The sequence below is a fragment of the Triplophysa dalaica genome, chromosome 21 (genome assembly GCF_015846415.1).
Source record: "Triplophysa dalaica isolate WHDGS20190420 chromosome 21, ASM1584641v1, whole genome shotgun sequence".
Taxonomy (NCBI): Eukaryota; Metazoa; Chordata; class Actinopteri; order Cypriniformes; family Nemacheilidae; genus Triplophysa; species Triplophysa dalaica.
Window position 1 is genome coordinate 11,466,711 of NC_079562.1, and position 16,496 is coordinate 11,483,206.

General features: G+C 37.1%; 1 protein-coding gene and 1 long non-coding RNA gene across 3 annotated transcripts; both read left to right on the forward strand.

The window, feature by feature from the left end:
- The first annotated feature begins 1,043 nt into the window (after positions 1-1,043).
- Positions 1,044-8,655, forward strand: trim25 (tripartite motif containing 25). 2 transcript variants are annotated; one of them, XM_056735222.1, is made up of 11 exons: positions 1,045-2,009; positions 2,125-2,220; positions 2,986-3,219; positions 3,429-3,597; positions 3,727-3,753; positions 4,642-4,746; positions 5,076-5,156; positions 5,284-5,364; positions 5,724-5,780; positions 7,201-7,266; positions 7,343-8,654. In XM_056735222.1, exons 1-11 carry the CDS (start codon positions 1,416-1,418, stop codon positions 7,873-7,875), a joined length of 2,043 nt encoding a protein of 680 aa, XP_056591200.1. In that variant the 5' UTR covers positions 1,045-1,415; the 3' UTR covers positions 7,876-8,654. The 2 variants fall into 2 exon arrangements, with proteins under 2 accessions (XP_056591201.1, XP_056591200.1); XM_056735223.1 differs by lacking the exon at positions 3,727-3,753 and having other exon boundaries at positions 1,044-2,009; positions 7,343-8,655.
- A 1,541-nt stretch (positions 8,656-10,196) lies between these two features.
- LOC130410542 (uncharacterized) lies at positions 10,197-13,605 on the forward strand. The gene is made up of 4 exons (XR_008905023.1): positions 10,197-10,265; positions 10,763-10,805; positions 11,272-11,380; positions 12,210-13,605. It is a non-coding gene; the product is annotated as an uncharacterized LOC130410542 (long non-coding RNA).
- The last annotated feature ends 2,891 nt before the right edge of the window (positions 13,606-16,496 follow it).

The window sequence follows — 16,496 nt, forward strand, 5'->3', positions numbered from 1 at the left end:
CTGAGGCTGAGCAGATTTGTCAAGATGAGAGTTTGCAAAGATGATGTTGCAGAAGCGTAAGTATCATTACAAGGTACAATCCAAACCAACAGCCAGCGATACTTCTTCAGTCAAAGCTAAAGAATCAACCTTGGCTGTCGCCACTTCTACACTAGAACCAAAGTTACTATCTACTAATATTCCCCTTGCAAGTCTCATTCATTTTTTCTTGATATGTCCTTGATGACAGATCAACCTTATCATTTGCGTAGCTTTGGAAATCATGTCATTCGTTGATATTTGAAGCCTTGGTTCTACGCTTGGTCTTCCTCTCCTCCTTGATACTGATTTGTCTTGTTTTTTTCTGGAGACCTTTAACAATCAAATCGTGCGTACTTCATGGTTTCACGCTGAAAGGACATACAAATCCTTTTTCGGTCCCTTTTTAACAAGTGCATCATACACAACACGCATAGGCAACAAATTTAAACAGTCTTTTACACTTTAATCAAATTAAATTGTCAATTACAGAAAAAGTTGCTTTTTTAAATGTTTACTCAAACAGTGCAACATAAAAAAAACTATCAATATGGATCTAAAAATCTGTTGATTATGATGAACAAAAAAAATGATTTTAAATTATTAGTACTATTACTATTGTCATACTGTGAAAAGTAAATTTACCTTAAAATAGTAATATATTTTTGCCATATTTTTTTTTTAAGTTACCGGACTTTTATTTTGGCGGACAGCTTAAATTGCTATCCTTGAGAATTATTTTTACATTATATCGCTACTCTTTAAAATGATTAATAATCAAATTATGTGACATTCCGCGTATTCAGTATAATACAAATCAGCCCTATATTTATACATAAAAAAATATTTTTTCTGAGGTTTTTCGACTCTTGATACATGTAAACAGGCTTCAATGGTGCTAGAGACGTAAAGCAAATGCCATAACCTTCAAAGTTGACAAGGAGTTGTGATTGGATGGCAATTGTGTTTGTCAAAATACACTGTGACGTGATTGGCTACCACTGATTGGGCGGCTTCCACGCGGGACAAATCTACTAGTTCTCTTGAGTCGTGCCATCGCACAGCAATAGTTATAATAATTACATGCAATAAACAACTTATACAACTCAGCAAACGTTTCCATACTTAATCGGACTCGGGGCAATAAATAATTTATAATAATAATGCTAAACATTTTGCTATATATATGAATCAATGCAAACATAATTTTGTTTTGTTTAAGAATAGCTACGAGTACAATTGGCTCATGTTTAATTGATTTAACTGTTAGCATGTAGCCTAAGCTATCTGACGGTGCCTACGTATAAGTCTCGTTTCCTCATCCACCCAGTTTAGTTTCGTTTTCTCCAAAGCGCAGCTGTCTGTCAACGATCCCTATAACGTTACTCGCTCGCATCATGGCCGAAAACATGTCCTTGCTGAGTCTCGAGGACGATTTGACCTGCAGTATCTGTTTGGGTTTATTCGAGAACCCGGTGAGTTTGATCTGCGGACACAGTTTCTGCGCCAACTGCCTCGACGCGACATGGAACGACAGGACAACATCGATGTTTTGTCCTCATTGCCGAATGCCGTTCAGCAGTAAACCCGAGCTGAAGAAGAACACGGTGCTCAGCGCCGTGTTGGACGCTTATAGAGTGAAGGCGGGTGTTCCTGAACCAGTTATGGAACATGTTGAGGAAAGAAGAAGAGATCCAGACACGATCAAATGTGATACATGCATGGAGGCCGAGGCTGTAAAGACGTGTCTGACGTGTATGGCGTCTTACTGTGAGGATCACCTCAGGCCTCACCGGGATAATATCGTATTCCGGTCGCATCAGCTGTCTGACCCGCTTCCTGATCTGCTGGAGCGTCTCTGTCCCGATCACAGCAAACTCATGGAGTTTTACTGCACTCATCACCAGTGCTGCATCTGTAGCAGTTGCCTACAGTCTGAACATAAGGGCTGTAACTTCACTGGAACAGATGAACAGCACCACAAACAAAAGGTATTTACATGTTCAAGCTGTTACCACGATAAATATTATTAAAACATCTAACAAAAACAGATTGCAGACAGTAGGCCAGTGAGATATTGTAACGTTACATGTTTTGCATTTATAGACTGGCTTCATGGACAAGCTGAACATTCTCGATGTCAAAATAGACAAGAATCTACAGGTCGTCTTGCAGATGAAGGATCAACAAAACAAATTAAAGGTTGACATTCATTTTCATTTGAGTGTTCTTTGTGGAATAAGTCTGTCCATAAATAAAGTTTGTGCAATCTTAAACCAAGATTCTTCAAGGGTGTCTCCTGTTTTACAGTAAGGGCGTATTTGGATATCCATTATGTAATCAAATAGTATACAGGTGTGTGCTTGCTAGTGTGTTAAAGTCTTATCATACAAGCCTATATCTAATTGTTTGTTTTTCTTTAGAAGACTATGGCACGGACAATGCCAAGGTTATGGGTTGACAGATACTAATAATGCGCCTTGTTGCATTCATTGAATAAAGCATTTGGTTTCCTTGTCATGACACAGATGTCAATTCTTTCATTATTTACTCAACCTTGTGTCAAAGCAATATGACTTTCTTTTTTGGAGAAATCACAAAAAGTGATTTGTTATCTTTCATAATGTCTTACAATATTAATTTCATACATTTTCTTACTGTAAGATAAATGGAATAAGATAGGGATTTTTAAGACTTGCATTGTCATGCACATGTTGTATGGACTTGTCTATTTAAAGTAGCTTCATAGTATTTTTAAACAATTTTAAAGGTTGACAGCCCCAGTCCTAATTCCTTTGCATTAAATAAAAACAAATCTGTAAAAGGAAGCTGCAGATAGGGTTGGAAAGTGTACTTAAATGATATACGTTTCATTGTAGAGTATGTTGTGTTGCGTGGAGAATATTTATTTATAAATAAGTTTATATTGTGTCCCCCATGTATACTTTTTGTGTTTTGCTTTCTCAGGACATGGCTCTTACCCGCAAACGTATTCTTGAGGCAGAATACACCAAGATCAGAGAAATGATTGACAGAGATGAGAAGGAGGCCGTGCAAGCCATTGATAAGGAACTGGAGGCGGGCCAGAGCCGACTGCTTTCCTTGATGAAGAAATTCAACGAGAACATCGATAGGATGAGCAGGACCAAATCTGAGATCAACAGTTTGCTGGACCAGTCACACTCATTTACCTTCCTAAAGGTGATACGAGTATAGTTCTTATTTAAATCATCCATTCACACAATTTAGATTGAAGGCAGGTGCCTAGTAACTACACAGTTACACAAGTATGTATACGTTGACTGTAAAACAAGGTACTAATAGCGAATGTGAATTTAACATCTTCTGTTCTGGATACTGTTTACTTGTGCAACTTGTCAAATGTCAAGTGTCCTGGTTTTCTGTTACAGGCTTCTGTGGATTTGCCATCTGTTGTTAATTTTGAGCCCAAGAATCCTCGCATTAATGTTGATAGTCAAGGAGTAATAGCTCATCACTCATCTGCGGTTGCACTAAAGGAATGGATCGCTAAACTACTGGACCTACCACCAGAGAAAAGAATTCCCTTACTTCAAGCAGGTGTGTTAGTGTAGGATCTAGTCTATGTTGTTCTGCATGTTTTATGATAGCTTGCAGTTGGTACAGTATACAGTAATGCTACTCATTGTGTTTGCATTCATAGTGTTCTAACCTCAAAATGCTTTACAGGGTTTAGGGAACCAGTTTTGTTCATGGGTAAGATTGTCTTTTAAAGTAATCAGTTTTGCATAAATAAAAACATACACAATGAATGGCTGCGTCCGAAAGCTCAGACAGGTGAATTGTTACCTCACTGCCCAATCAGGCAATGACTTTGAAGGAAGCATTTGTGCATGAAGGCAGCTCTGAGAAACAGATTCGGACAGGCTTCATGGGCAGTGAATTGGACTTATCATTGAATTTGAAATAGAAAAATTGAAAGTGAGGACAAAACTTCAAATTTACACAAAACTTTGCTCCAGACAGTTTCTCTGCCGCCATATTGTTTTTTTCGAGCTTGACCTTGCTTGATACATGCTGCCTTCAAAATCACCACGATAAAGGATTTTTAGAAGACCGATAGTGAAGCAAACGTTGGATTGCAAGCTTCTGAACGCAGCATTTTTAAGCTTTCAGAGGCAGCCAATAGAGGGTATGCACTTGAAGTCCTCTTGAGTGAAAACAGACTAAGCGTTGCATTATTGTATATCTCAAAATCTGTGAAAAAACGTCTTCAATCGTGAAAAGATCGAATTTGCTAAAATTTCAGAATAAGGCGTCAAAATAAAGTACCTATACTATATATGTCGGGAAAAGTGATGTCTGGCAACATGCCAATGTCCACTGACCACTGGTGTTGGCAAGTTGTTTCTCAAGTTCAACAAAATGTATTTGAACCTGATAATTATCAGTTGAACTGGTGTTTTCACTGCTATAACAACCACTCCGGGGGTGTGAAAGTGACGTCGATGCATACCCTCTATTTCTGAATTCACTGTTTAAATAAAATCACATGCACATTATTGTGTTGCCTCATTTTGGTTCCAGTTTTAAAAATGTATGTATAGAGTGTGAACTAATTTTCTATTTCTGTGGAAAACCAAGGCTCAGGACCAATGCACGGTCTCCATAACCAATTCTCAATTCCTCCATCTCAACCAAATTTTGGTCAACCAAATTTTGGTCAACCGAATTTTGGTCAACCAAGGCGTAAGTTTCAACTTTAGTGCAACTTCACACTGTGTCTACACCGAACATGGTGCCGCATCAAAAGACAAAATAACGCATTAAAACCCATTATAGTTTTGCATTTTGACCACACTGGATGCGACGGGACGCGAACATCCCATTAGAACAAGCGGTGTCATGTTTGGTGTAGACACTTTGTTAGAGCACTTTGACTGTGCCATTAAATAATGGTGTTACTGTATGACACTTTTTATGGTCTTTAGTTCATGACTTAAAATAACATTCTGTGCCATACATTAATGCATCTGTTTTTCTTTTTTTCTTTATTTTTTTCTCCCAATATCTTTTAGCCTTTATGCAACCCAGAAATGTGAGGTCTCCTAGTCCAGGAGCTCCTCTCAGAGCCAGAGGCAAAAAGAAAGATCAAAACAGTATGTTAATGAACATTTTATTGTGATAATTTTTATTATAATGACACCAAATATCTTATCACTTTGCTTTATTTATCCATCATTTATCTTGTTCATATCTTTTTTTCTGTTATTCTTTTGCCATCAGGCAAGAGTCATGCTAATACTGACCAGAAAGATCAAAGTGAACGTAAAGAGCGAATGGATCGTAAAGAACAAAGCCCCAACCGTAAGCTTTTTTTTACATTCATTACTTTACACCTAGACTACTGTACAGTATGTGTGATTAATAATATATCTGTAATGTAACAATGTTTAAAAACGTGATGATTGAAATTGTGATCATATTGTTACTGTGAATTAATTTGGGCAAAATAACAGTCTGCATACTGGTTTATAAACCACCGAAATCATATAATCATTTTATTCTTGAGTTTAAGGAATTTTTATGAGGAATTATGATGAAAAATGGCTGACTTTTGATTCTTTAAGGCTTTAATATTATTGTTTGTTTCCCTATTTATGCCAGCAACTTTTTTGAAACATCATTCATGCCTTGAATTCTTGCCTGTAATTCTGTTTATGCAGGAGTTGATCAGAAAGATTTGGACCAAAGGCAACCACAAGCTGCGGGATTGATGCCAGGTACATGTTAGCATGAGCACATCACAACCATTTTATTTTCGCTCTAATAAATGTTTTATAAAGTGGTATAGAGCCAACATTGCTGCATTACTGAAATTACGTACTGTACATCTGCCAGGTGTCTGAGGTCTTCTGATCAGAATTTCTCATCAATTTTTAATCTAGTTCTAGATTCAAACATAGGGGTGATCAGACCTTTTCAGCAGCTGTACACGCCTGGGTGCTTGCCTTATGTTCTTCTATATGTTATCTTTGTATTGTTTATTTTAATATTTAATTGGTATTAATTTTATTATCTTTGGATAGCACATTGAGCAACCACTTCTTTATTTAATTGTGCTGTAAAATGAAAAAAAGACATAATACATCTGTGGCATGTTTAACTTAACAATTTACAATAATAATAACATTACTTAAAATAATTACAATAATAATGTTAATACATGGCACAATACCATGTAGTCTTAAGCTTAAAAGGCAAAGAAAACATTTACACATGGAAGCATTTTAAAGTCCCCGTGAACCAGAAGTTGCAATATATATATATATATATTTTTACATGTTCTAATGCATTTCTGAGGAATTTCTGAATTTTACATGGTTTAGAAAAAATAGTGTGCGTTGGTTGTGTTTTCCACTGTGAATTGATTTGATGTATTAAAACAGCTATTGCTTTTTTAAATGGACCTGGCAGCCTACTGACAGCCAGAGACTTTGTCACTGTGTGTCTATTGCTATGAGATTGTTTGAAGGCATTCCTAGCTTTGGTTGTCCTAATAACAGTTGAATTGAATGAGATCGCGTCGCTCTGCCACTGCTAGTTTCTGGCGGTCTGAACGGGTCATGACTGTAGGAGGTGGGAATTACCGGATACCCTGCCAAAGATTTCATCGAAGATAACGTTTCAGATTTTATTTGATAAAAGATTATGGGAGAACATGAATTTCAAAATGTAAAACACCCGGACTGATAAGCTATTTACAATAAACACTTACATGAAAAAAAAGGGAATTGTAATTTTTTATTTGACTGGGACTGTAAGATATAGTGACAAAGCAGCACGAGCCCAATAGTTCTATGAAAGGGACCGAAACTTTAAAATTGTAAGCATTGAGTTACGATAATTCAAATTATTATAATCTAAAGAATAATAATTGTACAATTGCTAAATCTTTTATTTTTTAAAATATTAAAAAAAAAATGTTTTCATTTGACTCGGCTAAAACGAATATTATTGTTTGCTTTAGATGTAATACAATGTGTATACACGATTAAAGGTTAAAAAACGCTGTATTTTCAACATACCGTTTCACGTGTCTTATACATGCATGGGCAACTTATAACACACAAAAGACAAAGAAAAGCATGTTTTTCCGGCGAATGACTCCTTTAATGCTTTTTACTTTTTCTCTCTTTACAGGGGTACCAGTTCCTGGTGGTTCATTGGGAGGGGATGGCTTTGCTAAAAGGAGTGACCTTCTTAAATGTGAGATAAAACTTAAAAAAAAATGTTTTAAACTATATTCATTATTTCACATATGTGCTTACGTTTTTCTTTATAGATGGAACCATCCTCAATTTTGATGTCAAAACGGCTCACAAGCGGATTGTGCTCTCTGAAAATAACACCAAAGCCACAGTCACAGATGAGCCCACCGACTATCCAGACATTCGTACTCGCTTTTCTGTTTGCTCTCAGGTGCTCTGCACAAAGGGCTTCTCTCAGGGGCGCCATTACTGGGAAATCAAAATGAGCAGCAACAACTTCTGTGGTTTGGGGCTTGCATTTGGTACAATCGATCGAAAGGGTCCATCCAGTCGTTTGGGCCGTAATGCGGAATCCTGGTGTGTGGAATGGTTTAACGTTAAGCTTTCTGCATGGCACAACAGCATTGAGACCGTGTTGGAGAATCCAAACCCCAGCCGTGTGGGCATCCTACTGGACTGTGATGAGGGAAGTGCAACATTCTATAACGTGAAGGACAGGGCTTTTCCCTTTCACACCTTTGTGTTTCCTTTCTCTAAGCCTGTGTATCCAGCTTTCTGGATCTTCTCAAACGGCTCTAATGTCTCTCTGTGCAAGCTCACTAGCTAAACTATACATAGTGAACTGATGATTCTTGATGTTCATTTTTTTGAGTAATAAATTGGTTGTTTTGTGATTCTAATACAGTTTCTTTCAATAGAACATGTTAGCCGAGCTAATGTTCATGCAATTTTTTTTTTTTTGATATTTTCAGGATCGGTTAAACCGGATGACTCACAAAATTTAATTATTTTGTGAGAACAAATACACGCTACAAATGCAAATGTAAGAAAGTCAGTTGTTTGGACAACAGTCAGTTATAGTTTAGCGGCTAAAAGTAGAAAAGTATCTAAGGTGAGCATTCCATTTCCAATTTTACTATATGAACTTTGATTTGTTATTCTGTATATATTGGTATGAACATCTTTAATTTCATCCGTTTGAGCACGTGGTTCATAGTGCATGCCATAAAATAAAAGCCTACAGGTGTTGTCATATGAGAAATGTGTAGCATAGTTAAAATAAAAAGCCAGATCAGATTTTATGTGATAATGCTAAATTAAAGTATTGCTAAATAAAATGATTTGTATTGTGGAATTTAATGGACTATTACATGTAAACACTTATTTGGAATGTTTTTCAAGGTGAGAAAATATAATAAAACAAAAAAGAATGTGACCGAATAACATGATTATGATTGTTTCATGCTGCATGTATGTTATCAGAATATGTGTGAAAAAAATTGTAATTCTCTGTTGTGTTATACTTGTGTTCTGCTGCATATGCGTGTGATTTTTGTGATTAATGATTAAAGGTTTATTGTTGGCAATAAAATGTTAGTATCAAAGAAAACAAATCATTGGCAAAAAAAAGTTTAATCGACTTCCAAAAAGTGTTTAAGAATTCAAATAATTTTGCTTAGTCGTGTTTACTTTGTATTAGATGCAGAACTGGATTTAAATGGGTTGGTGTAGTGCAAGCGTCTAAATAAACTTGTTTGTTAGTAGTCAGAGCATCAGGGCACTGAGTCAAAAACAAATAATAGCCCCCAAAAAACAAATTTTGCTGTAAAATTACAACAACGTTACGGAGAAAGATTTCTAATGTCATGTTCGAAGATGGTAGTTACACAAGTTCAGGGTTACATGATAAGGTATGACAAAACCAAACCTCAGGCTTTGATTATGTGTGCGTCTCAATCAGCTCCCTTGTTCAGAAGTATGGGCATTGACTATGGGGTCAATCATATTAAGGGCTCTCTCATTCACAAAATCCTTCCAGTGCCCTGAAACATTCATGCTTTATAAAATTCCACAATTCAATGCAAACCCAGGAAGCATTGTTACGCCTTATGTTTACTTGCAGGAAATTGGCTGAAATATTCATCTCGGACCCAAATAGTCAACAAAACTTTAAAAGTCAACTCTTTATAAATATTATGATACACGATCTTTGTAAAAACAAGCTTTTATTACGCCTTCATTGTATATAAATACATATCACTAGGGTACAATCTTGTTTTCTAATTTTAATTTAGCTTTTTGTTGTAAGTGTTGTACAATATTTACTTTATTGTAGAGTATTTTATCCAGTAAAAAATTTGAGTCCCTCTTATTAAACTGACCAATCAGAATTTACATTCAAATGACTTCCACATTTAGCTTGTGTCTGCCTTGTCAGTTGTTTCCTCTTCTTTTCAGTATTAATAAAAAGGCACAAGGAAGTTTAATTGAATTTCCATCTATAGCACATAAACAAGCCAATCGGCTTTTAGTATCACTGCGTCATTAAGCATGCGTGGTGTATAAAAACACACAATTTAACCGGAATATCGAAGAAAATCTAAACCTTAGGAATCGAAAACAACTTTAAGGCTGCAGGGTGCTGTGTGAGGTGATGTCCTGTAGGCTACACTATAACCTTTCTGTTGTTTAAACATGGCGGAGTGATATGGAAGTGTAATGCGGTCAGCAGACCTCGAACATCTTCATAGGTGTGAATTTAACTAAAGTTAATGTATACCCATAGAACGTTTGTCAACCAATCAGAATTAAGCATTCAACAGCCCCTTGGTATAACAGCTAAATATAAAATGTCATATGAAAACTCATAAAAGCAAATTATTCAGGCTTGTTCGGTGAAAATGTACACTGCATTTTTTTTTAAATATTGCGGAATGATGCCAAGTAAAATAAGGCAGTATTTCTTCAACATAGACTTATTGCAATACAAAAGGCATGTTGTGATTATTTGTAAATTATTCAATTGTAATTTATTTTTTGATTAACAAAAATGTGAGTTTAAAAATAAATGTATCGTTTTTTAAAGGTACAGTTTGTAGAAGCCGCAGCTAGAGGGCGCACGATCAAAACAACATCACTGCTGTTGCTTGGTGACGCTGTGAAGGTGCGTGGAATGATGGGATCTGTTGTTTTCAACTCCACTGCTGATGGAAGGAGGTATCATAGTCAGAAACAAATTGTATAATACAATGCAATCTAAGTCGTTTTGCATAAAAACATCCGCCATATGCGTAAATGTAAAATTCTCTGTTTGTTATTAATTGATATATGAGTAATATCAATTATACATAATTATAATCAACGTATAAATATAAATAATTAGCAGCAGAATATTCCCCTCTAACATCTTTAAACGTCTTTAATTTGAAGCAAGAGAAACGAGGGGAGCGGCTTTATTGCTTAGATATATTTCACTTCACACACAGCCGATTGGTCCAGTTTTTGGTTGCGATCTCTAATAACCAATAATCAATAATAATAATCAATCTAATAACCTAGAATAAAACCTGCTCCGGAGAAGGTTAGCCGTGTAGCTTAAGTTACTATGGCAACGAAACCCGCTCCAAACCAATTCCCCTTCTTGTGCCCGAAAACTCAGAGTATACTCAAAATATACGTGATCTTACATTGTAAAAACTGTCTTTCTGCAATAGGCCTCTGGTGCAAACGGAATGCAGTCAATGAACAATATTAGATGTAAGTACATATCCAGACACTAGGTGGCTCTGTTTCCACAGAAACACGATGAAGTTCATGTTTACATTCTTCTCCTCCTCCTCTTTTTTCTCCCTGGAAAAGGTAAGTGCTTTCTTGGCATTGGCCTTTCAAAAGAAAAGCTGATATTTACCATTGATATATGTTATATTTCAAGGAAGCCAAGTTTTGAAATATGACCAGTTTAAAACACACAATGTGGTAATGCAGTCAGGATGGACAATAACAAAATCAACATTCAAGTTTAAACGTATTGCATTCCCAACATTACACTAATTGAATCACATTTGATTTACCCTTTAACTGTAAGGAGCACTATTCTTTAGTTAGTGTTTGGCTTTAAGTAAGACAAAAGTCTTCAAGGGTGACAGTGGAGCTGGTAGTCTGTACTATATATGTGTCGGCTACTGTGTTTCTCAGAGGGAGTCTTGTCTTTTCTATGTGCCAGACTCGATCCGTCTCGGTGGTCTGCCATGGCTGTACCAAGAGGGGGTATCCCGCCTAACCTACTGCTGAGAATAAATGACGTCATAGCCGCTGTGGTGTACCCAAAGTGGGTAAGCGATAAATCTCAAGGGTGTGTTGTTTAATTGGTGCGATCTACGAAATTCTGACAAAGTGCTGAAATGGTAGCCACTACAGATAATGGAGCTCAGTGGGGTCTTTAATCGAAGGGATTAATCAATCGCTCCAGATTGAAAGGTACAGCGAGCACGTTGTAGCAAGAGATGGAGTGGGGGGGATCAGGGTGGGGGGAGATAGGATCTGTCCATTTAGTCTTGTCTTTACTCATCCTGCCTGAAGTCTTGCAGCTGAGAGTGGAGAGTTGCCATCGACAAATCCCACAAGACTTCCCACCACATTGTGCGGTTAAAAATAGCCATGTGATTTCACACCTACAATTACACACCCAAAAGCTTTGCCGCACAACCTGGGCTCAGTCCATATAAGCCAATATAGATATGATCGTAGTTATCCTCCTGAGAGATTCTGGTGAAAGCAGGATTGTACGAGGCATACACCGTATACCCATGTGACAGATTATTTAAGATTTAAATTTAATTTGGTGTAACTGTGCTGGATGATGTAGATATAGATGGCACTGTACTAATGTGTCATCAGTCAGAGAGAGAGAGAGAGAGAGAGAGAGAGAGAGAGAGAGAGAAATGCTGCAAAGTGGATTTGGTCCAAGGGGAAAAGAACAATATGCTGAAATAAACAACACAATGTTGGGTGCTGTTGTTTGCTTTTATGTGGTGGTAAGGGTGCTCCAGGTGGCCGCTAGGGTGTTTTTGGGTGGTTGCTAATGTTGTACAGTTGTGTATTTAGTTTAGCATGAACAACATGAAATTAAACCATTTAATATATATTTTTTTACATTTTCAGAGGTTCATCTGGTTTATCTACTTTACGCAACCAATGGCTCATTACACTACGGTGGCTGACACAGGACTAAGATGTCGTCATGTGTTTGCTTCTTTGATGAAGGACTTGACGTATTTACGAAATGCTCTTTAGAGGTTCATCTGGTTTATCTACTTTATTTGATCTGTTTTTATGGGTTATTTTAATTTGTTTATGGGGCGGTGTCCCGGACGGGGCTTAAGCCTAGTCCCAGACTAACTGAAATGTTAGAGGCGTCTTAAACAGAAACAATTTACACCGGGATATCTTAAATATTTATATTTTTTAAATATAATTTTGTCTGAAAATGCACACCAGTATCGTTTACCAGTATCGTAGCCCTATATGCTATAATGTTTAATTTCGAACAAGGAGGAAAACATGAGGCTTTGAGTTGCAAATAAACATTAATTCCTCTTCATGGCAAATACCAGGATACGTTGTATATCACCATTCATCCCAAAAATACCAAGATGAAATTAGGTCAATATCGCCCAGCCCTAGTTGCTATGGTAATGCTAGCTCGAATAAAAAGAGTTCTCTGTGATGTCCAATATAGTTGTCTCTAGATATGAAAAATCTACAGCATTTTTCCCAGATTTTTCAATTGCCAGACAAAAATCATGAATCTGTTTACTTCGAGTAAATACACTTGTCCTCGACAAGCCATATCATTCTCGTCCAGCACAAATGGTGCAAGGCTAGGTAAATGTTTTGTCTAAATCCGAAGTAAACATCTCTTATAACAAAGCACCAGAGAGAAATGTAAGTGGGTGACCCAATTACTGAGAGATAAGAAAATGCCCAACTTTAAAAATATGATCACGGTGATCATTCACATCACTCTCAGATAAAACGTTAGTTGCCAAAGAAGAAAATAACAACTTGGGTTAATAACGGCGAATGCAATGCATGATTAAATTCACATTATTTATTTAACAACAAAGAACATCACCCTTTCATCGCTAATGATGGAAAAAGAGAGCTTTATATAACACCGAAAGTGAAGCTCCGTGGATGTCATTTGTATCGTGCCAGTGAATATGAATGTATGAAGTGATTCTCATATCTTGTATTGCTGCTGTCATTATGGTCTTTATTCAGTCCTGTTGGCATGGCAACTGAGTTAAGCCCTCGCTGTTATCAAAGCAAACCTATTGGGGCAGAGTGTGGAAGCGTATGTGTGTTTGTGTAGTATTCTGCAGTAATAAATACAGTGCATTTAGGCATTGTCAGAGACAAAGTTTTTCAGTTGTGTGTATGCAACGTCTGAAACATTTGCTTTATACTGTAACATACAGGGTGAACTACGTAAAAGATTAAGCCCTCATGCGTAGCCAGGGAATTTCCCAATCTATTAATCTTATCGAAATAAGGAAGCCGCATTTACTGTCATTCAAATATAAAATAAAATGTTATCTTTGCGTGTTTGTCTGAATCAGCGATACGTGTTTTGTTTGGAAACAGTTACAGGTCATTTGCAAGTGTGTGAACCCTTTGTTTCCAAAATGATGATGAAATGCAATTGGTGTATCTAAGATTAATCTAAAATGCAGCCAGAAAGAGAATTACAACCCACTCGACAGTTGCGATACATTTTGTGCACATTATTTTACTGTCTGTGTCTCTAATCACTAGCAATCTACTCTATAGTGTATTGCAAAGCTTTCCGCATATACATATACACTGATGTTTTTACTGTCAGTGTTTTTTCAGTGTAAATAAGGCTTATTTGGAATTTTGGCATTCAAATTTATGCATTCAGTGCTCGTTTTGGGGTGTGTTCAGTTCTGTTACCAGATTTGCATACATTACAGTAAATCGTGGGCTGAAACAATGCGGACAGAGAATACATGGTGTCGGCAAGCCTTGAGCACAGTACATTTAAAATCCACCCATGTTTATGTAGAGTTTATGTATGTTTTTTCATCATTTACTCACCCTCATGTCTTCCAGACCTATGTGACAAAAGAAGAGATTTTGAGAAACGTTTACTACCAAACAACATTGGGCCCCATTGTGTGCGCACAACCCTTGAGAAATTTCTCAAAGTATCTTCTTTTGTGTCTATTGGTGAACTAATGATGACAGGATTTTTATTTCTGGATGAACTGCCCCTTTAAATCCCCCAGTATGACCAGTTGTCTATTTGTTATCATAACGGTGAAGTTGGAGAGTGACTTAGTAATTTGAAATTGTTATGGCGTCAACACAGCTGTTTACCGGCTGTACTTCAGGGACCGTTCTCAATTAAACTGTAATCTGTTTTTTTTCTTTGTTGGAAGCGGTCAGCACTGTTCTAACCATCCACTTATTCATAATTACATGCAGCTTTCATGTCACGCAAATAACTCGAGTCATTAATGCTACATCTTTATTTCACTATTCCAGTAAAAGCCTGTGTCATTCTCAATTACTGCAGGAAGTCTGGGGTGGGGGTCGCTAGTACATGTACGTTAGGAGTGTGCGAGGGAGGAAAAAGACAGGCGGCACCCTCATCTCATAATAAAATAACACACGGTCCACGTTGGCTCTTCCCAGAATCCATGTGATCAGTTGCCATGGGAATGGTGCAGAGGCCCACTTCAGCTGTCAGCGTGCTGTTGCAATCTTGGCTGGAGAGCTACAGTCACCTACAAAACACAGCCGTGTATGTAATGTCAACCTGCGTGTCCATTTATGCATATTTTCACATTTGTGCGCATATTACTTTAATTGCACAGGAACATTTGGTCGATCAGTTGATATATGAATGGAGCAGCACAGCTTATTTTTGTCAACTATTAGCCTGCCGGATCAGTCGACGTCGGCTTTCCTCTGTTATTAATGTGAGAGCTTTCTCTCACGGCTCTCTTGCAGCTAAAAGCACATTCTTAGTCTATTGCATAATTTTCCGGCTGTGGTGTGACCTACTTCTACTGATGTAACACACACAGGTCCAACAACCAACAGCTACTTTTGTATGTGTATGATCTGGTCGCATGATCTTTATGTATATGACTGCTCACTGGAGGGAAAAATCATCGGTTAATAACTTAAAAATACAGTCTGTTTTTGCATGGCTATAAAAGACTTCATATAGTCAAATATAATAGATATTAACAAGGTGTGTCTCTATTACTGTGAATAGCCGGGGACTGCAAAACTCAATAGGCTCTCTAGCGAAGGAAGTTGCGCCTTCCGAGGCTAGTGAGGCACTTGCCAAACTGTGCGCAGTAGCTAAAGTGTCCTCAAAAAAAATGATTTAGCGCAATTCTAAGCTTAGGAAATAATGTTATTATACAATTGACATCAATTGAAAGGCCCAGTGTAAGAAAGTTATCAGCATCTAGTGGTGAGGTTGCGAATTGCAACCAATGGCTCATTACCCTACGCAACCAATTGCTCATTACACTATGGTGGCTGACACAGGACTAAGATGTCGTCATGTTTTTGCTTCTTTGCTGAAGGACTTGACGTATTTACGAAATGTGCTCTTTAGAGCTGTTTGTCTGTTTGGGGCTACCGTAGAAACAACATTGGAGTTAAGGAGACCCGCAGTGTATGTAGATAGCTCGTTCTAAGATAATAAAAACATAAGGCTTCATTAGGTAAAGTCTGTATACACCTCTGAACACAGAGTTATGTATAGTAAATTGCATTTCTCTTAATAGGTCCTCCAAAAATGTACACATTGGACCTTTAATTTTTGGTCGAAAATATGCTATTTAGCTTTTTCCCTGCCAGACTTGAAAAAAAGTTGCCAGCCAGCGCCAGCATTTTTTATAATTTTCACTAAAATCTGATGGTCTCCTGGTACATTTTCTTTAATGAATATATGGACAAACAATATACCAAATGACAGAACAGACTCTGGTTTTAAACAAAAAAGGAAAATAGAATAGTTCACTGGTTCTTTTTTATCATCTGGGTAGGTTTCTTTAAAAATGCGACATTTAGATCTAATAGCTAGTTAGATCAGTTTGCATTCTTATTATGGACTCTGCCCATATCAGATTCAGAAGGATGAATAAAAAACAGATCAAATATTTCCCATTTCTAGATTCTGAGATACTGTGTACTTTCAGAAAATGTGTGAGATCGCCACCTGCTGTACAACAGTGAAAACAAAGATACCTGGAAAATTCCATGTTTGGCTGGGAAGTGTTTTCTCATAAAACCCAGGAAAATCTGTGTTTGACGGGGAAAGAGTTCATTCTAATTTTGACATAAGAGCGAGTAAATTACAAGAGAATTTTCTTTTGTAGGTGAAATTTTTTCTGTAGTTTG

Excerpts from the sequence above, each read along its gene's own strand:
- trim25 (XM_056735222.1), top strand. The coding sequence starts at position 1,416 with ATGGCCGAAAACATGTCCTTGCTGAGTCTCGAGGACGATTTGACCTGC. Across the intron at positions 3,754-4,641 it reads GGAACCAGTTTTGTTCATGG|GCTCAGGACCAATGCACGGT; the intron begins GTAAGATTGTCT and ends TGGAAAACCAAG. Across the intron at positions 7,267-7,342 it reads AAGGAGTGACCTTCTTAAAT|ATGGAACCATCCTCAATTTT; the intron begins GTGAGATAAAAC and ends TTTTCTTTATAG.